General features: G+C 53.3%; 1 protein-coding gene across 5 annotated transcripts in view; it reads right to left on the reverse strand.

Moving 5' to 3' along the window:
- The window catches only part of OGDH (oxoglutarate dehydrogenase), a 34,306-nt gene that overhangs the window by 5,681 nt on the left and 7,869 nt on the right, over nucleotides 1–20,756 (reverse strand). The window contains exons 3-12 of one of the 5 annotated variants that reach the window (XM_075736639.1): nucleotides 17,973–18,161; nucleotides 13,587–13,689; nucleotides 8,198–8,242; nucleotides 5,741–5,856; nucleotides 4,373–4,527; nucleotides 3,788–3,934; nucleotides 3,220–3,310; nucleotides 2,070–2,249; nucleotides 866–994; nucleotides 351–530 (exon numbers count right to left, since the gene is read on the reverse strand). In XM_075736639.1, the coding sequence (XP_075592754.1) occupies nucleotides 351–530; nucleotides 866–994; nucleotides 2,070–2,249; nucleotides 3,220–3,310; nucleotides 3,788–3,934; nucleotides 4,373–4,527; nucleotides 5,741–5,856; nucleotides 8,198–8,242; nucleotides 13,587–13,689; nucleotides 17,973–18,161 (1,335 nt within the window). Of the gene's footprint in view, nucleotides 1–350; nucleotides 531–865; nucleotides 995–2,069; nucleotides 2,250–3,219; nucleotides 3,311–3,787; nucleotides 3,935–4,372; nucleotides 4,528–5,740; nucleotides 5,857–8,197; nucleotides 8,243–13,586; nucleotides 13,910–17,972; nucleotides 18,162–20,756 lie in introns of all 5 variants that reach the window. The other 4 variants (XM_075736641.1, XM_075736642.1, XM_075736643.1 and 1 more) reach the window with 4 other exon arrangements.

The raw sequence follows: 20,756 nt of genomic DNA on the forward strand, positions 1-20,756 counted from the left end.
AAAGAGCCTTTGAAAGCAGCTGCTTGCAACGCATGGCTCTGCAAGCGGTCAGAGGTACCTGGGTCTCTGTGCTAGGAAGGGTCTGAAGGAGCCAGGTGGGACCCAAGCACGTCCTCCCCAACGCGGGAGGTGAGGGCAGGCTCCATATAGTGACAGTGTTGCCCCTCCAAGTGCTATCACAGCCTCATTGCCTTGCTTTATGCCACCTCCTCCCTTCCCTCATGTCAAAAGGGCCAGACAAGCCCTCAAGAAAAACACTCAGCTTTCAGAAAATACAGCCTGAGAGGTATCGGCGAGCACCCACGGCAGAGCTACAGCTTTAGGATAAAGCCTCGTGCCACGTTTCTTACCAAATCCACCACCACGTCCTTATGGAAGGTGCTTCGCCACTCTGCTGCCACGTTGCACACATACACGACGGCCTCTGGGTCGTCCGCGTTGACATGGAAAATAGGTGCATTCACTACGCGGGCAACATCGGTTGGGTACGGGGAGGAACGGGCCATCCGGGGGTCTGTTGTGAAGCCGATCTGTAGTGGGCGAGAGAGAACAGGACCAGCACAGTGGTAAGGACACTTCAAGGACAGCTCGGCTGCTGCAGCTGAGCTGGGGGTTCCCCCACAGCTGCGCTGCTCAGCCATAGCACAACCTGCCTGTCTCCTGCACCCCATGCGCCACAGCCTGTCCCTGTCCCTGTGCCCAGGCCGTCGTCCCACTGCACTGTGGGGCATGGGCTGGATTATGGCTCGTGCCAGGAACACTGGCTGGGAAACAGCTACTGCCTGCTGCCAGCTACCGCCCAGACCTGAGCCTGCAGAGGCTGGTCTGCAAGGGACCACCACGGACACAGCAAGTTGCTCCTCACCTGGTTGTTCACCACGACGTGGACAGTGCCGTGGGTGGTGTAAGAGGGCAGGTCACTCAAATGGAACGTCTCGTACACGATGCCCTGCCCAGCGAAAGCGGCGTCTCCGTGCAGGAGGATGGACATTACCTGGGAGACAAAGCCACCGTGGTCAGCAGGGGCTCTGCAGGGACGGCGGGCAGGGAAGGGCCCAAGTCTCATCCCCATGAGCCTCTGGCGTCCCAGAAAGGACACAGAGCACCTCATCAATGTATCCGATGCTTTCTCAGGGGATCTGAGCGGAGCCGGCCATGATTGGCGCAGTTGCCACGGAGAAGGCTACAGCCACCAGTTCTCCCCTGAGCGAGGGCGGCATGCTTGGGGCGCCTTGACTGGGCAGCAGGATGACACCCAGCACACAGCAGCTGGGAGGCAAGTCCCTTTCCCAAACACACACATCTCAAAGCAAAGCCTTTTTCTAACTGGGGGAAGATGAGAAAAATGCCCCTTTCCCCCATGCTTTCACCCCAGAAGACCTTTGGGCAGGAGCCAGGCCAGGAGCTCACTCCGGCTTCGGTGACATTATTTTGCTGTCGTACCCAGGGGCTGGCTGAGGATGCTGCCTGTCAGACGAGGACAGAGTTTGTCTATTTATATCCAGCCCCTGGGGTGTAGGAGGAAGGGAAACACTTTTGATCTCAGCCTTCTGCTTCTTGGTGTTGCAGACAGGTCTGTGATGAATCAGACCGCCAAGAGACCCCCACCGCAGCCCGTTCCCCACCTGCTCTCCCACCTGGGTGCAGAGAGCTGCCTCCTGCTGCCAGCTCCAGCTTTCCCAGCCCCAGGAATGGTTATCCCTGGTCACGTTAAGACCCTTCAGCTCGAGGCTCCTACCGCCAAGCCCTCCAAGCTGTGATGTTCAGGTTAGCTTTCGGGAATTCCCCTCATTTCCCTGCTTTCCAACTGGGGGTTTGGGCATCTGCTGCTCCCCGCAGTCCGGCTGAGCCGGTCATTCAGGGATGGAGGAAGCAGCAATGGGAGCCTGAGGTGGGCAAGCTCCTACCAAAGTTATCCTCAGCGTCAGTGGGGAAGGATGGGGGAGCAAAGTCAGGGCGATGGCAGGGGAAGGGGCTTGGCAAACAAAAACCAGCTGGGTTTCTTCGCTTTCCCACCAAACCTAGTCCAGTCCTAGCCATTTCACTGCAGGCGTCTCACCACCACTCACCTTCTTCCCTTCCGTGTCCCCACAGTAAAACTGCTCTGCTTTAGTCTTCCCTTGAACAACGGGATCAGCTGCCTCCAAGTGAGAAGGATTTGCCACCAAGGAAAGGGTGATGTTCCTGTCGGTGACGCGGTTAATGCGCCGGTGGTACATTCCCAGGTGGTACTTCACATCACCAGAGCCCTGACAGAGGGAAAAGGAGAGTGACCCCAAGAACATGAGCGGCTTTTGGGGCATGAAGGAGACCTGAGGCAGCTGACCCCTTGGTGCTGACCCCAAGGGCTGGAAAAAGGGGGCATTTTCTGGAGGCACTGGCAGAAAGCAGCAGGAACTCACTTTAGGAGCTGACCTGGCACCCAGCAATGCAAAAGTAGCCTGTTCCAGGTGCCAAACCACCACCAAACCTCAGACATGCATCAAGCCCATCTAGGTAAGACCATAGGTGCACAGGAAGAAGCAAGTGTGGTGGGTTTGGGAAGACACAGGAAAACAGCCAATGCTCACCCAAGTTCTGCCCGCACTGCGGCAGTACAGCTGTCCCTGGCACTGCTTGCAATACAATGCAGCTCCCAGGTGGGGCACATCGACGCCCCAGGCTGCTGCTTCCTCACCTCAAAACCCCACCTGAAGGGCGTGGCAGGATAAAGCCAGCCCAGCTTTCCAAAAGCCAAATCATCCCAGTTTATGATGCTGGAAGCTTTGGAGCACGAGTGCATCACAGCAACAGAGCCTGCTGCACAAGTGATTCGAGCTTCGGGGCTTTTGGAGCTTCTTTAGGGCCCCATATGGGGACCAGGGGCTGCTGCAAGGGTACAAAGCCAACCTCAACTCCTGTCTGCCTTCCTCTCACCTCACTGTTCACCCCAAGGCTGCTTTACACCCATGGAGAGCTGCTGACCACTCAGACTGCGCTGGAGGCACCAGCCAGAGCACACATCACCCCCCGGGACAGGCAAGGACAGACCAGCAGCAGCACCGACACGAAGGCTTCAGTCACACGAGCACGTCTGCGACACGGAAATCCTTACAACGCTGACGCCACCAAGTGAGACCACAAGCGGTGGCACAATCCAGCTCACACTGCACGGCCACAGCCTTCAAGGACTGCACAGGGACAGGTGACTGTAACCTGCTATGGGCAGAGGAGACTCACCTCATCAGCAGCCTCCAGCTTGGAGTCGAACTGGCAGAAGATCTGCTCCAGCTCTTTCCTGATCACGTTGGCAAGAACGTTCAGGCGTCCTCTGCAAAAGCAAGACCGTTGTTGGCAACCAACGGTGCCAGACTGGCATCGAGTGCCAACAGTGACCCGCCGTCCCCCTGTCACTCAGGCAATGCAACAACCCCACACCTCCCATGACGGCTGTAGGGTCAACCAGGGAGGGAGTTCCTGAGAAGCAGACTGCAGAGCCCTCAGCATGGGGATGGACTGGCTGCCGCCACATCCCAACGGCTGCCCCAGAGTGGGCAGGCCAAACCATGCTCTGGGATTCCAGCTCTGCCGGTCGAGCCACAACCCCTCTCCAGATGAATTTTAAGCTGAAGCTGAAAACACCGTGATAAGCAGAGAGCAGACAAGGCCTGAGGTCTCCAGCTAAGTTTCACCACCAGCCAAGACCAGTTAGATGATGGCAGAAGCCAGCATGCCCTCCAGTACCGAACCCCGGCAGCATCCCCCTCCTCCGTGCCCCAAGCACCGCCGTGGAGAGAGGCAGGGTTACCTGTGGGGCATCCCCATGATAACATAATCCACTCCCTTCTCACTCGACTTATCAATAATGGTCTTTAAGGCTGGGATCAGCACTTCGCAGCCCTCCAAACCAAAACGCTTCTCTGAAGACCATTTCCGATGGAGGAACTCCTCAAACCTGGAGGGCAAACGGAGAGAGGAATCAGTGTCAGGGCTACAGCTGAGGAGAGAAACCAGAGAAAGGATGGGGACCACACCAAGGGAGCCACAGCACCAAGTGATGCTTAAACAGGCATCACACAACAGCCCGACAGCCTTCCCGGTCACCACGGTCTCCTCCTGCAGAACTTGGCTGGCTGCTCCCCTACCCCAACGTTGTGCTGCACTTAAATCCTATTTTTAGACCCTTTCTTTCAGGATCATCCACAGTTTTGGGCTGCCAGCACCTGAGCCTGCCAGACCAGCAGATCACTGGCATCACCCTGCTGATTAAGCCAACCACGACAGATGACGTCAAGGTGTGACTCAGGTGGTGACCGCATTGCTCCGGCTGGGAGCAAACCACCCTGTGCAGCAAGGGAAGATAAGGAGAAGGTGAAGACCCCTCCTGGGATACCTGGTAGAGCGGACCAGCCTGGCCAGCAGCGTGCGTTTCTCTTCATTGGTGAACTGCATGATGCCCGGGGTCTCAAACTTCTGCCGGATCCACTGGCACTGCTCCAGGTCATTGATAAACATGAACTCCACGCCGATATGCTGGCAGTACGCCATCTGCCCCGACGGGAGAAGGGCCGTGAGACAACAGTCAGGGCTTTCACAACTCCTCACCCCCCCGCAAAGACAGGCACGTGCGGCATCGTATTGGACCATGGGGCCCGGGAGTCTTTTGTTCCCCTCTAACCTTTCAGCAAGACAAAGAGCCCTCCTGCGCCAGCAGAGACGCAAACCCTCCTGCCTGACAGCTGCATCACGCTGACTGAACACCGGCAAGCGCTGCCTGCGACGGCAGCCTGGGGGGACCCGTGAGCAGCACACAGCAGCCAGCACCATGCCAGCCCTGTTTCGGGAGCCTGGTTTGAGCTTTTTTCCCAGGAAAGGGGACACCACAGGGGATGTCCTGGGATGCTGCAGGGCAGCTCGGACCTTGCACATGACCCAGCATCAAAATGTTTAATTCCCTTTCCCCAAGGGGCCCAAGATCAGACCCCTGAGTCCTTTACATCCACCTTGGTGACAAGATTTTCCCTCTCGGTGGCATCAGCTGTGACCAGGTCCACAACCCCACTTCATATGGCAGGGAGAGAAGCAGCAAAACAAGCTCCACCAACAAATACGTAGCCCGTTCTTGCAGCTTATCCAAGATGTTGACACAGCTTTGCTTCTCCCAAGGTCAACTCGTCTCTGCAGAGACCATCTGAGCAAGCCTGCAGCTTGCCTGGGACCTGTCTGTGCCCTCAGCTCGGGTGGAGCAGGGTATAAAATTTGGCAGTGAAGGGGAACTGGCTGCAAGAGCTGGAAGCCCCAGCCCCAGGTTGGAGCTGCTCCTGCACCAAGACCCTCCAAGGGGCAACCATGCAGGGCAGCAGCACTGCAGCCAGTGCACAGAGAGGGGTATCGCCTGCCTCCAGCCTGCTCCTGTACTCTCCCAGCACCATTTGCTGATTTAAACTGGAAAATGTAGCTGGGGAGGTTTCAAAAAATGCAATACTTAGCTGCCTGGGGTTTGCTCCACCTTGGGTAGACCAAATATGTTGCCCCAATACAGCATGAAGCTGGAGGTGATCAGAGATGACCAAGTAACGTGGGGCAGCTGCTACGAGCGGGGCAAGCACTGAGGACTAGCTCCCAACCTGAAAAAGCTTAAAAACTGCAGGTTGGCCCAGGCTGCGGGCAGCAGCAGGGCTCAGGACCTCCAAAAAGCAACTGCTCTGCCCCTGCCCCAGGCTGCAAACAGGTCTCACGCAGCCCGCCCTGCCCTCCTCACCTCCAGCCGACGGATGATTTCCCGGAGCGGAAGAGCCGATTCATTTCCACCGATGAAAGTGGTTGTGGGCAAGTGGAAGACCTTGTCGAGGTCAGATTCATCCAGCCCGTAAAAGCCTGCAGGATTTTTCGTGGGTGGGACAAGCGAAAGCAAGAGAGAGGAGGGAAGAAAGGGGACGGGGGGACACCGTCACGCAGGGACCAGGTGCATTTGGGAGAGGTGGGGAAGGGACAAAAAAAAAGCAGCATAAAACCAAAAATAAGCATGAAGGAGGTTTATATGGATAAAAACCAAGCCGTAATTAAACAAAAAGACATTAAGCACCAAACAACAAGGTTATTACGAAAGGTAACGCAGGAAATGAAACACAAAGCAATATATATATACGCATGTAAATTGGTAATTAAAATCCAGGGTGAGAGTCAGGAAGTTTGTAGCCCCAAGAATGCAAAAAATACACCACAAATTATAACAGAGAGGAGAGAAAAGAAACAGAGGAATTGAGGAGTCACCGAGCACAACAGAGGTGTCACCACATGGTGGGAATTAAAAGGAAGAGTCAATGCGGAGAAGGAAATGGTTAAAACAGACAAACCCCAAAGACAGAGAAAAAGAGAAGCAAGAAAGAGAAAAGGGCATCAGGGCTCTGCGACGGACTCTCCTGAATAGCTCAGCCCGGGAGCGGGGCAGCCAGCTGGCCCTTCGGGGGTTTTGCTGCCCAGATAGCCCCCTAGCCGCAATTAACAGCCTTTTAATTAGGGGTTTAGCCTAACTCTGCTCAGCAAACCCCCTCCTTTTTGGTGCTGGCACCTCCTGGTTTGCAGGCAGCTCCTACTTATGGCACGCGGGGCTGCAGGGAGCCGGGCTGCGCCTGGAGAAGGTGCCAAGCAGGGCTCGGAGCCGAACGTCGGATTTTAGAGCTGCAGGCGAACGCCCCGCTGCCTGCTGCTGTTACAGCATCGGCAGCTCCATGGTACCCCAGAGCCATCAGAGGTGCCTCAGCGCCCGCTGAAGCTCGTGGTTGTCTTTGGGGAAACTGAGGCACAGAGGAGGAGGGACAATGAACTCGCTGAACCGATGCAGCAAGGCAGAAGCAGAGCTGGGAAGGGGACTGGGGAGTCCGAAGACCCTTTTGAAGCAGGAGCCTGGCTGGAAGGGGGCGTGGACGAGCAGAGCTGCCCACTGCCAGCCCAGAGCACTAACACTTCCCTCGGGCTCCTGTTCGTCCCTCCCAAACTCCCAACAGAGCCGGGCTCCAAGGTGTTCTCTAACCCAGGACAGGAGCCAAGGAGGAGGCAGAGTTACCACCGCTCCTCACAGCTCCCTCCAAACCAGCCCAATGCCTCAGCTGGGGTCTCTTCTAGGGAGGGTACAGGGGATGCCACCCCCTAAATGCTGTGGGGCAGCACCCCACCTGCCTCCAGGCAAAGGGAGGCAAAAATTTGCCCCTCCAGAGCTGGCCCTCCTTGAAGTTAATTTTAAAAGTCTATTCCTTGCCCTCTGTCCAGGAATGGAGGATGAGCGGGAGACGGGGCTGGCCCACGGCTCGTCCCTGTGTGGCTTCAAGGACGGCGCTTGCCAGAGGCTGGGAGCACCCACAGCAAGCCCGGAGCAGAGGCTTTCCTGGTTGCCTCTGCCATCCATCCCCCACATCACCCTCCTGGATGCTGCCGGTCCCCGGGGAAGGAATTAAGACAGACCCTGGGGAGCACTGAACCGCAGCTGGCCGGTTTGGCCCCGTGTCTCCGAGACTCCTCTGCGGTTCCTATCCAAACAGGAGTCCTGGAGAGAGGCAGCGTTAGTACAGAGCAACCCAGTTAAGCTGCTGGCTGGAGGTTTCTCGGTAATTTGCTGTGGCTCCCAGCCCCACGGCACAGGGCTTCGGCTTGCTTTGCCATGCCAGTTTGAAGACTCAGGCATGCTTTGGGGGGGGTATCAGATTTTACAAGGACTTTTCAGGGCTCGAAGCATCTCTGCTTCTGCTTTGCTGCAGCCTGCCAGCTTTTTTGACAGTGCTGAGTATTTATAGGCAGCAATACCATCAGATGGGAGGGAAGGCTAGTGATGAGCTGCCGAATTTTCACTGGGACAAAACCAGGGCAGTGTCAGGAGAAGACAGCTTGGATTTTTAGGAGACTCGAACCAATCGGGGAGATTGAGGCCTCGTAAAATTAATGTTCACAACAAAACGTGTACTCTAGCAAGCTAGGCATGCAAACACACAGTATGGAAAAGGCCAGCAAGGTTCTAAATTGGGGATCTCTACAGGTGAAGCATCATTAACCAAGCGCCTACACCAAGACTTTTAGTGGAACAAATTAAAAATAAACACATCACAAAACTCAAGAGCGGTGCGAGACGAGAGGGGACCGCTTTACCGGCTTGGTTCATGCCCAGAATAACCTATTCAAAGAGAGTCCTGCACTCCAGAGGGTTAAAGGCTCATTAATTGCATACCTCCTACTGTTAACACTCTCAGCCGCTCCTTGAACACTGCGAGATCTGGGGTGGGCAGGGAAAGGGGTGCAGAAAGGGAGAAGATAGAGAGACGCAGTCAAAGTTAGTAAAAAAAAAAAACCTGGAACCGTGAAAACTAGAAAACTAGTCATGGAAAGCACAAGTCAAAAAAAAATACAGTATTTAAAATACAATCAAAAACCATTAGAGGCAGAAGGGTTGGGACAGAGGATGACTGCACACTAGGCGGAAAAGAAATCCCGATGGAAAGTCTGGCGAGAGGAGGGAGGAGCAGGGAGGGGAACGGGGGGCATCAAACACTGGGGAGCAGTTGAGCTGCATGGTTTGAGATCTCCTCTCGTGTGCGCACCTCGGACGGGAGAGAGAGACCACCCGGCTTGGCATCTTCACCCGCTACGACCAAAAGGCATCTGCCAGTCAAGCTGCATCCAGGGCAGCATTATCCTCTGCAGAGCAGGGAGCTGCCTCCCACCAACATCTGCTCCCAGAGGGTTTTGCTCTGCTTGTCACTACTGGGAGGATTTCAAGATCACCCCCAAGGAGGCACCACTGCTGCCTACACAGGCAGGAGGGGGATCGGGGTGTTAATGAGCAGGCCATTAATGAGGAAGACCAATGGCGAGGCAGGCACGCATAATGCCGTCATTTCTCGAGCACGCTTGACGCAGGCGAGAGCACTGGGACGCCATGGTGGATGCAGGCCGGGCTGCGTGCGTCACCGGAGCTGCGCTCCTCGGCTAGGTTAGGTAACTCGAGTGCCTCAATCTCACCTGGGTTACAAGAAAGGCTTTGGAAACACCTCTCCTTTTGGTCAGTGGGGAAAAAAAATTGTACGTTTAGGTGAGATGTTTGGTTAGCAAAGTCTCAAACTAGGAAAAGGGGGGGTGGCAGTGCTTCCAGCCCATCTCCCCACAGGGTCTTGCCTTGGCTTTTCCCAAGCTGGAGGATTATTTCCATCAATTCCCCTGAGCAAGAGGCAGGAGCAGCTGCCTTCCACCGAGAGACAGACCAACAGACAGATGGGTGCGCGGACACAGACTGCCTTCCACGCACAACCTGGATTTCAGCATGCCGAGGTATTATTTCCTTGGACAGGTCACATCAAGTTCCTGCAATCATCTTGTCCTTGTTTTATGCCACTTACCATGCCAGATCAGCTGCAGTAGAAGACCAGGATAAGAATATTTCATTTTTTAAAAAGAGAAAGAGGAATTTGGTGGCTCCGGCCCCACCACTCATCAGACCGAGTACCCCCAGGCAGGCTTTCTCCTCCTTACATTTTCTCCAAAGCTCACACTGCTTAATCCAAGGAGAGCTTCCAAACCAGACACAAACCAGTTGCTTAACAAAAGGCAACTGAGAAGAAAGATCAATTTCCAAGATTAACCATGCAACTCCTTTTGAATTATGGCACTGCCCAGCCACGGTTTAAGCTGTTGGCAGCAAAGCTCGCACCACAAAAGCTGACCTTTAAGGATTTCACTGCTCAGAAACAGGAAACAACATTGTTTCCAAGTTTCAAAACCATTCCTGTTATTAACTGCTCTGTCAAGTATTAAGAAATACTCTTTCAAAGCAAAAAAAGCCAGCAGGATCTGCTTAGAAATTTGCTTTCTCTACCACAAGCAGGTGACACTCGATCTTAGGCTCGGCCAGAGCTCTGCCCATGTTCTGCACCAGCACTGTTCTCCTCCCCTCTTGCTGAACGGTTTGCAAGCTATGTTCACCAAGTTGTATTTTAAGATCAACCGGATGAGGTTTTCCAGGATGAGGATACCAGGGGAAAGTCTATTCAGTACAAATAATACTTACAGCAAGATACAGCCCTTCTCGTGTCCAGAGGAGGGTAATGAAGCTGGTGAAGGGTCTGGAGCACAAGTCTGATGAGGAGCGGCTGAGGGAACTGGGGTTGTTTAGCCTGGAGAAGAGGAGGCTGAGGGGAGACCTGATCACTCTCTACAACTACCTCAAAGGAGGTTGTAGTGAGGTGGGGGGTTGGTCTCTTCTCCCAAGTAACAAGCGAAAGAACAAGAGGAAGTGGTCTCAAGTTGCATCAGGGGAGGTTTAGATTGGAGATTAGGAAGAAATTCTTCACCGAAAGAGTGGTCAGGCATTGGAACAGGCTGCCCAGAGAGGTGGTGGAGTCACCGTCCCTGGAGGTGTTCAAAAAACATGTAGATGTGGCACTTCGGGACATGGTTTAGTAGACATGGTGGTGTTGGGTTGACAGTTGGACTTGATGATCTTAGAGGTCTTTTTCAACCTTGAAGATTCTATGATTCTATAATAAAGCCTCCTTTGATTAGACACAGCCATTTGAGTCTGGGGTCCTAACCATGGGACAGAACCCCAGTGCGAGCTAGTGGCTGATACCAGCATAGCTTGTTCCCAGGACTCGTTATTTCCTAAGAATTCATGGATTCCTGGTAATTCAATCAACACCAGGAACCACAATGGCAGATATCTTAGTATGAAAGCCACAAAGAAACAGAAATTAAACTTAACGCCTGCCTCAGACACAGAGATTGTGGGCTGAGATTCTCTTCCAGCCGATGCCTACAGACCAGCCATGCCTGAACACTTTCCACCACACCAAGCCGGGCCGGGTCACACTGCTGGGCTCGTGACTGCTCATCCTGGAGAAGCAGGAAAAATGGAGCTTATACAACTTTACTCTGTGACGATGCTGTCAGCCCAGCTCTGCAGTTGCTGCTCTTGGACCGCTTTTGGCTACTGGGCTCTTCTTCTTCTTCTGAAGCAAGGACACTGCTGGAGCACACCTTGCTTCAGAGGAACCACACAGTCAAAGCAGAAGAAAAGCCCTCTGAACTCGTTTTCCCCACCGAAGCAACCCCATGAGTTCAATGTCCAAGGGGAAACCAGGAAGGAGCACTGACCCTCAAGGGTCTGTACTGGGACCAGTACGGTTTCGTATCTTCATCAATGGTGTAGATAGTGTGATCAAGGGCACCCTCAGCAAGGCTGCAGGTGATGCTGAGTTTTGTAGCTGATACAAGGGATGCCATCCAGAGGGACCTGGACAGGCTGGAGGAGTGGGCCTGTGTGAAGTTCCTGAAGTTCAACAAGGCCAAGTGCAAGGATCAGGACCCAGTCCCAGCAGATGGGGATGCATGGATGGAGAGCAGCCCTGCGGAGAAGGACTTGAAGATAATGGTGGATAACAAATTGGACATGAGCTGACAATGTGTGCTTGCAGCCCAGAAAACCAACCATATCCTGGGCTGTATTCAAAGAAGCGTGGCCAGCAGGTCGAGGGAAGGGATTCTCCCCCTCTACTCCCTTCTCCTGAGACCCCACCTGGAGCACTGCATCCAGCTCCGGGGTCCCCAGCACAAGAAAGACGTGGACCTGTTAGAGCAGGTCCAGCAGAGGATCCCAGGGCTGGAACAGCTCTCCTGTGCAGAAACGCTGAGAGAGTTGGGGGTGTTCAGCCTGGAGAGGAGAAGGCTCCAGGGAGACCTTACTGCGGCCTTTCAGTATGTAAAGGGGGCTCACAAGAAAGGTGCGGAGAGACTTTTTACCAGGGTCTGTAGTGACAGGAGAAGGGGCGAGGGTTTTAAACAGAAAGAGGGCAGGTTTACATTGGACATGAGGAATAAAGGTTTTACGCTGAGGGTGGTGACACAGTGGCACGTGTTGCCCAGAGAAGTTGTGGATTGGAAGTGTTCAAAGTCAGGTTGGAGGGGGCTTTGAGCAACCTGATCTAGTGGAAGATGTCCCTGCCCATGGCAGGGGGTTGGAACTAGATGGGCTTTAAGGTCCCTTCCGACCCAAACCATTCTGTGAGTCTATGACTTGCTGAGTGGCACAGTAACTCTGCTCCCCACACCCAGCTCCCTTTTCTTATGAGGGAGAGCAGTCACTGCAACCACCTGCAGCCGGCTGGCTCTGGGTTTCATGCAGACCCTGTTCTCCTCTCAAAAGGGAAACACGTCCAGCAGGCACAGGGTTTCAGGGCTCTGCTCTGCTTCAGAAGGATCATAATGCCCACAGCAGAGCCCCAAAAACGTAAGCTAGAAACTGCTCTCCTCACCCATTCCTCTCCCCAGCCACTGGGAACAGCTTCAAAGTCACCTAAAAAAGTCTCCCTGCTCCTCTCACAGTGCCGACTACAAGTACTTGTGTCCTCTCCTGCACCTGGGTTCGTGGCCATCGTCTTCCCATCAAAATCTCCCAGGCACAGGGCTTGCTCCAACTCAGAGCCGGCTGGCTCCCCAGACAGAGCCAGGGCTTGATCCTCTGGACAAGCACATCAGAAGTCCAGACCTCAGGATGAAGCAGCTTCCACATCATCCAGCGAGCTGGGTCAACCAAAACCTAATCCTTCCCTACCACTCCCAGTACACGTAATCCTGTATGAAGGTCCAGCAGGTCCAGGACTGGTGTCCCTGTGCTGGCAGCTGAACAAGGAATCAAGATCGTTTACATGCACCGTACGCTCTGATCGGCTGTTTCAGTTGTGCGAGGTTAGTAATCATTACTGCTGCTCTACTCTAAGTTAGAAGCATGCCTCTCGAGCGCTCGTAGTGCCAGGGTAACGACCCTTGGAAAGCACCAGCAAGGTGAAAGAGCTCAGCGCCGCAACCTCGTTCTAGCTAGAAGAATGGCAGCATACTACAGAGATCAAATCTAAAGCACGTTGAGAGGTGCTAAGTTTAAGCAATTTCAGATTAGAATTTCCAGTCCTAGGCATCACACACGCTTCTGTGCAACACTCATGCATCTTTCGCTCAAAGGCATTGGAATTTCCACCTCTTTACTCGGACGGGAACGCATCCCAAAGCTTCCTTGTTATGATCACCAGCAGGGACTCATAGCTCAATCTTGGAAAAAGGGGGAATTAAGGTATTTAGATGCTGTGGCAAGCCAGGAGCGAAGGAGGAGAGGGCATCGTTGCAGGGGCACGCCAAGAGGCACTTCTCAGCCCTCAGAGACAAAGCCAGCCCGTTCCCCCCCAGCTCTCAGGGCCCCCGAGAGCAGCAAGAGGAGCTGAGGGAACAGACCTCCAGCTCCCACCAACACAAAACCTCTCTGCTTTGCATTTCCAGAAGATGCAATTGCTTCCACCCCTGGATGAATGAGTTCAATGGCATAATTAATTGGCACTGGTTGGAGGAGAAACATGAGCTGAGCAATAGGGTTTTGGCACAAGACCCATTTGCCGTGACAGCCGGAGGGGGGCAGAACTGCTCCACAATGACCGGTTGGTCGACTATAAATTTAGAGTGATCATTACTAAGGAAACTTAAGACCTTTCCCCGCTTACTGATGAAGCAATCTACCTACAAAGCTGTGAAAGAGAGAGGAGCTCAAGCAATGCAGCACTAACTGCTCTCAAAGCCCTCACCCAGTTTGTCTGTGGATGTGATAATATCAGCTGGAAGGGAGGAGTCCAGATCTGCATCCAAGATGCCCAGTGGGTCGAGTTGTGCTACATGATGCCCTCGAATCTATGAAATGGGCCAGGAATGGAAAGGAGAACAGGTACCAAGAGGGAGAGGGGACAGGGAGAAAAACAAAAGAGGGGAGGGGTAAAAAAGTTAAATTACATTAGAATTAATTTGCAGAGTAATTCTCACCGACGTTTGGAGAAACAGTTACTGGCGCATCATCAAAATTTACACAACTAATGCCGAGAGGATCAAGCTTTGCAATGTGATGACCCCTGACCTAGAAGCAACAACACAAATTAGTCATTAAAACAAGTTAATTGAAGAGACATTAAAAAAAAAAACCCCACAAAAAACACAAAACCAAACAAAAAACCAACAACAAGTCATGCACAGTTTCCCTCTTTGCATTTTCTGCAGAGCCACCCCAATTTCTGGCTGCAACTAAAGCCTGGAAAAGTTGGGTTTACTTTCAACTACAGCATGTAGGTGTGAGTGCTACCAGCTGCAAGGACCACTCTGCTCTGCCTGAAGCCAGGCTTTGATGGGGCAGGCAGGGGGAAGGTGATCTCCTTTGCAGCAGAGACCTTCCGGAACTGCGGTCCGAGGGTCTCCCACCACTTGCCTGGCATCCAACCCAAGCACCTCCTCTCTATGGATGCAGTAACTCCACACTGATGGTTTCCTCGTAAGCATCAGAGCAAATGAAGAGGCAGTTTTCCAGATTTTGGCAGGATGTAGGTGCTCTCCTGCCAACGTGGCAGAGAAAACAAGCGTTGCCACCAGCAGTAATAGCTCCTGAAAGGTGGAGGAGCGTGTCTGAGGAACATCTGCTTGTCTGTGCTATTAGAGGTCAGCAGCTCGCAGGATCGTTTTGGAGAGAGGAGCCTACAGCAGGACTTGGAGCACTCTTCTGGGAAGGGGCAGGTGCAGAAATACCAAAGAGCTCTGGCACCAAGAGAGCCCTGACAGCTCCCGGTGGTGGCAGACAGGCCAGGAGTCACCACGCTGGGTTTGAATCTGCAGCGGGAGCCACAGAGAATAAAGAGAGATCATGAGGAATTTCGTTTTTTGCCTTCACAGGAGGAGGTGCCCACAGACAGATCCCACCACATCTCTCTGGGCAAACTCAATTCATCTCAGTTGCCAGAACCTTCCAACTGGCAAGCCACGGTTTATTTCTTGACAGCTCCTGGTCTCCAAGCTTCAGGCTCAGCTACGCTGGGAGCAGGGCAGGAAGCCCTACTGCTGTGGTGTGGGGTGCAATGCCTTCTTTATGCGGTGAAAACATTACTCCTGGCCATCAAATCTGTTACCAGTTAGAAAAATCACTCATATACGAGGGGATTAATAAATCTCTTGCACAAACCAGACATACTGATCTGACTTTATTTACCAGAAAGGCATTTCTATTCAAAATATCCCAAGGGGATTTTAGCAAAGAATTTTTGTGGTTTTACCAGCCAGAGGGCCTGAAATCACCCATTGATGTTAAGGCAAATTGCTAAGAAAGCAACGTTCCCCCGCTATGCTCTCTGCAGGGCCAGATGACCAAGTGCCCCTGAGCACTGGCAGCCACATGGAAAGGTCTTCTTCTGGGCCAGCTTTGTGTGGGAACTATTTGTTTGTCCATCTTGTAGCAAAGCACGGGCCCTCTGCCCATCATTTAGCAGTCAGCAGGACACAAGCTCACTGCGCTGTTCCCCACGGCCAGGATGCTCTCACCAGGACCAGGAGGCCACTTCATCCAGCAAACAGCTTTGAGCCGGGGGCACCCAGTGGCTTTGAGGTCAACTCAGCAGTTTGCAGCTACACAGCAAATCCTCAAATCGGTGCGGGAGCGAAGAGAAGGTCTTCTGCCCCATAGGAGCCATGCTGCTTGTTATTCTCCACATGCAACGCAAGCCAAAACAAAAAGCCCCAAACCCAAAACAAGACCACAGCAGATACTTGCAGGAAGTATCACGCTTGCGGGCCCTGATCCTGATAGGGGACTTCAACCACCAAACCATCTGCTGGAAAAGCAGCACAGCGAACTGCAAGCAGTCCAGGAAACTACTGGAGTGGTTGAGGACAACTTCGTAGTAGAGATGATGGAGAGTCTGAACAGAGAGCAGGCACTACTGGACCTGTTGCTCACTAAGGCAGAAGAAATTTGGAATGATGCGGAAGCTCAACATCAGCCAGCAACGTGCACTCGCAGCCCTGAAAGCCAACCGTATCCTGAGCTGCATCAAAACCAGTGTGGCCAGGAGGTCAAGGGAGGGGATTCTCCTCCTCTTTTCTGCTCTGGTGAGACCCCCCTGCAATACTGCATCCAGCTCGGGGGTCCCCAGGACAAGAAGGACATGGAGCTGTTGGAGCGAGGCCAGAGGAGGCCACGGAGATGATCCGAGGGCTGGAGCACCTCTGCTCTGGCTGAGAGTTGGGGTGTTTCAGCCTGGAGAAGAGAAGGCTGCGGGGAGACCTTAGAGCCCCTTCCAGTCCCTGCAGGGGCTCCAGGAAAGCTGGAGAGGGGCTGGTGACAAGGGCAGGGAGTGACGGGCCAAGGGGAATGGCCTGAAGCTGCAGGAGGGGAGATGGAGATGGGATGGGAGGCAGCAATCCTTCCCTGTGAGGGTGCTGAGGCCCTGGCACAGGGTGCCCAGAGAAGCTGTGGCTGCCCCTGGCTCCCTGGCAGTGTTCAAGGCCAGGTTGGATGGGGCTTTGGGCAACCTGGGCTAGTGGAGGGTGTCCCTGCCCATGGCAGGGGTGGCACTGGATGGGCTGTGAGGTCCCTTCCAACCCAAACCACTCTAGGATTCAAAAAGAAATAATGACTTGGAGATGCAACCACAACTACAATTAAGAAACCATTGCTGATGCTGCAGCAGAGCAGGGTCACTGCTCACCTGTAATTACAGGGATAATTCAGCTTGATCCAATTAAGAAATTAATTGCCTGGTGTTTTAAGTAGGTTACCCATCACAGGCAGGGTTTCCTCCTGCCTTTCTACTCCTTCATACCTCCATACACTGTGCTGAACCTCCTCACCCGGACACCCCACTGCAGATACAACTCTACAGTGACACTGGGGTAGGAAGGGAAGTGGATGCAAACAGCTCAGAAAAATACATCCAAGAGCAATCACCTCCCAGCACTGCCATTTGGAGCCTGAGGAAGTGAAGGGAATGCAGAAGAGGTTGTGGATTTTGTGTTCCAATCACTGACTTTGAGCTGCTGCCTCCAACTACATCAGTCACCACTTGTTTGAACTTGGCATCTGCCCACGTTCCACCAGCGAGAGCCGCATGGCCTTTAGAAACGGCTCGCCAGGATCTGCCCAAGCTGGAGAGAGCTGGCAGGATGGTCATCTCCCACGAATCAGCCACAAGGGAAGACACAGGTCCTCACGAACACATCCCAGCTTCTCCTTCTTAAAGAAAAGCAAGGCAGTGCCCCAGCATTGACGTCGGCACCTCGGCTGCGGAGGCGGACAGGGGCACTTTCTTCAAGCCAGAGAGCAGGGCCAAGACTGGGCGGACCTTTGAACTTGCCCAGTGCTGCAGTTCTTGCCTTAACCTATGGCCTTGTACATTGGATTTTCCCCGTACCTAAGCAGGAACACAATCTGCAGCGGGTGCTGCTTTGCAGGAATAGGTGACAAGACCATGGTCACACCTCCACAGCAGCTGGGTTTGTTAACTTCTCACCACAGCACCAATTAAAGCCCCCACACTTGACAAATCAGAGCGCAACTGAAGGTGAAAAGATGACACAGATATAGAAATCTGTTTAAATGTTCTCTCAAGTTAAAATATTGCCTGGCCATCCCCTAGCCGGCCGATGTTTCCTTCCTTGTTTCTCCCAAAAGGCTGACTTTGGCAGTATCGGTCTGAGTTGCAGCCCAGCAGCACCACAGCCCTCTTCCCAGCTGCAAATCACAAGGAAATGCTTCCTGAACTTTGATTTTAAGACCTCAGAAGTTCTCTCAGCAACATGGGAGAAGCAGGATGTGTGTCCCACGTCACCGCTGAGCGAGGCAGGAGCCCACAACGCAGAAGCACCATTCCAGAAGCCAGCAAACCATCTTGCGCTGAGAAGACCTCCCCCTCCCTGCCACCACAATCGCTCTGTTTGGGTGACAATAGCTTTAATCTTTCAATTGTCCAGCAAAGCAACAGCTGAGCTTCTGCCCCAACAGATCAGCAGCTCCTGTTAAAAAACAGGCAGCCCAGCACACATCCTGCACACTCTCCATGCAAAACACGTGCATCAACCACACTAAACCCAGCCCACCTCAGCCACCACATGTCCCTCTACGGAAGACACACTCCTCCTCAGCACAAAGGCTGTCTTCTTACCTGATACGCCCTGATGAGAGATTGCACTGCGAGATGGTCCTCCACCAGTTTATCTACATTGGGCTGTGCTTGAACCAGGAACTGGGCTTGGGACAGCGTGGAAAGGCTGGTACTCAGTGGAGGGGGGCTTTGGTAAGCGGTGCCTGGAGCAGCTCCAGCATTGGCATTGCGAAAGAAGATGTCCCATGACTAGGATAAAGGAAAAGAGAGAGACGACAGTGTCATTACCCACAACCCAAACAGCTCCTCACTCGAGCGAGGTTACTGGGGTCTCAGCTCTACTGCCGCAGCGGGGAGTAAAAGCCCCCAGGGCAGAGCTGTCTCCTCCCCTGCGCCCCAGCTCCACGCAGCCGCTGCCAAAGGCCCCCACCTGCCTTGGACAGGAAAGCACTAACGCTCTCCCATGATTCCAGTCATGCCATTATCCCTCTTCCCATCCATCTGAATTGTTTCTTTTGGCATGAGACCATCCCAGAGGCCACCCTCCCTCAGCAGCAGGGCTCAGGACAGGACACGGGTGACACCCCTCACCCAGCTCAGCTCTCGAAACTGCTGCTCTGAGCGGTGAGCCCCAGCCTGGTCTTCAGGCTCGTTTCCTTCTCTCCAGCTCAGGAGACTGGCCTCTAAATACCCACAATATTTTCTGAAAAATATTTTTTACCCTGTAATTAAATACACCTCTTCCTCTTTTCTGTGCTATAAATGGCCTGAGACCCAGGACACAGCGTAACCCATGTTGTCCAGCTCTCAACCAGCAACAGCTTTTTACTTTTTCTGTCCCCTCTCCAATTTTTCCCCATCCTTGCAGCAATGCTGATGCCAGTGCTATACAGATACTCCTGTGCCAGCTGTCCTGTGCCCTGAGCAAGGCAGATAGATATCACCTCTGCTCCTGTACCCCTCCGCAGATGGGCATTTCTAGGTGTTAGGAAAAAACAAAGCAAAACCTGTCAAAAAAGCCCTCAACAGACTTGGCGTAACTTTGTCGTACTTAACCAGCACTGCCTGAAGAACCCAGAAGCCTCACAGGCCAAGCCCAAGTTAATCTGTCTGCTCAAAGAGGCGTCAACAGACCTGGGTAAAGGGAGAGACCAGCAGAGCAAAGTCCAAGCCACGTCCTCCTGTCACGCTCTCACCCCTACCCACTTCCCACGCGCCCCTGAGCGATAGCAAAGGACGAGGGCAAGACGGAACGGCATCTGCATGCCGGCAGGTACCCGAGGCACCAGATAGAGCAAGCAAATCCCGTCAGATTTGCACATTGGTTTCAGCCCAATGGTCTCTCCGTTGGCCGGGAGCAAGAGCTCAGTGCTCAGTACCCTGCGCACCCCTGAACCTCGTGTCTGTGGAGAACCCCAAACCCAGCCTCAGTGGTGCAGAGGAGGGTGAAGTGCTGCCCAGCCAACCCCAGCGTTTTTAAGCCAAGTTGAAAATTGCTGAGAGAGCAGCTCCAGTGGTGGTTTGGGGCAGAAACAGCAGCTTTTGCACCCTGGTAGCAGGGTGGAGAGAACTGAAAAACCTGACCTTTGCCAGAGGAGCACCAGCTCTCCCCCTTCCCTGGAGCTCCTGCGGCTGCAGCACCCATCACATGCCCCAGGAAGCTATTTCCAGCCCAGATTTACCCAGGCACCCCATCACACGGCTGTGCAAAGTGATTAAATTTAGAAACAGGTCATGCTGAAGGAACATAAATAAAATCTGGAACAATTTGGCACCATAACTGATAAACAATAGCTCCCCCAAAGGAAGGAGGGAGGGAAAGAGAGAGAGAGAGAGAGGGGAAAGAAAAAAAAAAGACAGAAAACATCCAACCCTGTTCTGATTGCTGTCCGCGAAAGGAAATTCAGTAGGAAAAGAGGGATAGCTGCTTTTTGTACAATCCTTACTCCTGGCCCAAGCCCCTTCCCCAGACACGCAGGGCTCATGGGTGCTCCAGAAGCCATCGGCTCCCGTGAGCGGAAGGGACAAGCACCCCAGGATGGGTTCCATGCCCTTGGGATGGGGAATCTGGCTGGCTGCTTTGCTCAGTGGTTTAAGGTTGTTTAATGTACTGGAAAATAAAGACAGGAAAATAAAGACAGGCAAGAGAAAGGGAGCATCTGCTAGACCAAGGAGGGGGCTGGCAGCAGTGCTGGGGGCACAAGGACAGAGCCAGGAGGCAGAGGTGTCTCCTTTAGGACCTCCTCCCTTCTGACATTCAACAATATTAACCACATGGAGATGCAATTTGCTTCTGTTCTGAAAGAAAAAGTTAATTTTAAGCTCTCCAAACAAGGTGCGGCACTGGCTCGGTCAGCTCAGGCACTTTCGCTAAATGCTTTATTGCCCAACATAATTACAGAGTACTTCAGGCTGCCTGACTGCAGGCTTCACCCCTGGTGAAGGTTGTGGCCCTGATAAGAGCTATAAAAACGTCAGATTTCAAGTTGCTGATGTGGTTTAAAATTTGAGGGTATTCAAGGGCCACCCTGGGGGGTTCTGGTGACCCACGGAAGCACCTTTGGAGCTCTTGTATCCCATGGGAGAGGCTGAACAGCCCCATCGGTGTTATCCTGCTTTATCGCGGGAAGGAGGACTTTGCCTTAATCCAGCACTTGCTGAAGGTAACAGCAGTAATAAAGCTCATCGGGTTATTCCCCTCCAACCCTCTCCATGCCCACAGCAGCCCTGTGAGCACTCCTCCAGCTCTTATACCCTACACGTAAGCCAGTATCTCCCCCCTCCTGAGGGCACAGGCAGCCCCCAGGTCTTGGCACGCTAAATGCTCTCAGCCCCAGGTCCCTG

Source organism: Balearica regulorum, chromosome 27 (assembly GCF_011004875.1).
Source record: "Balearica regulorum gibbericeps isolate bBalReg1 chromosome 27, bBalReg1.pri, whole genome shotgun sequence".
NCBI lineage: Eukaryota > Metazoa > Chordata > Aves > Gruiformes > Gruidae > Balearica > Balearica regulorum.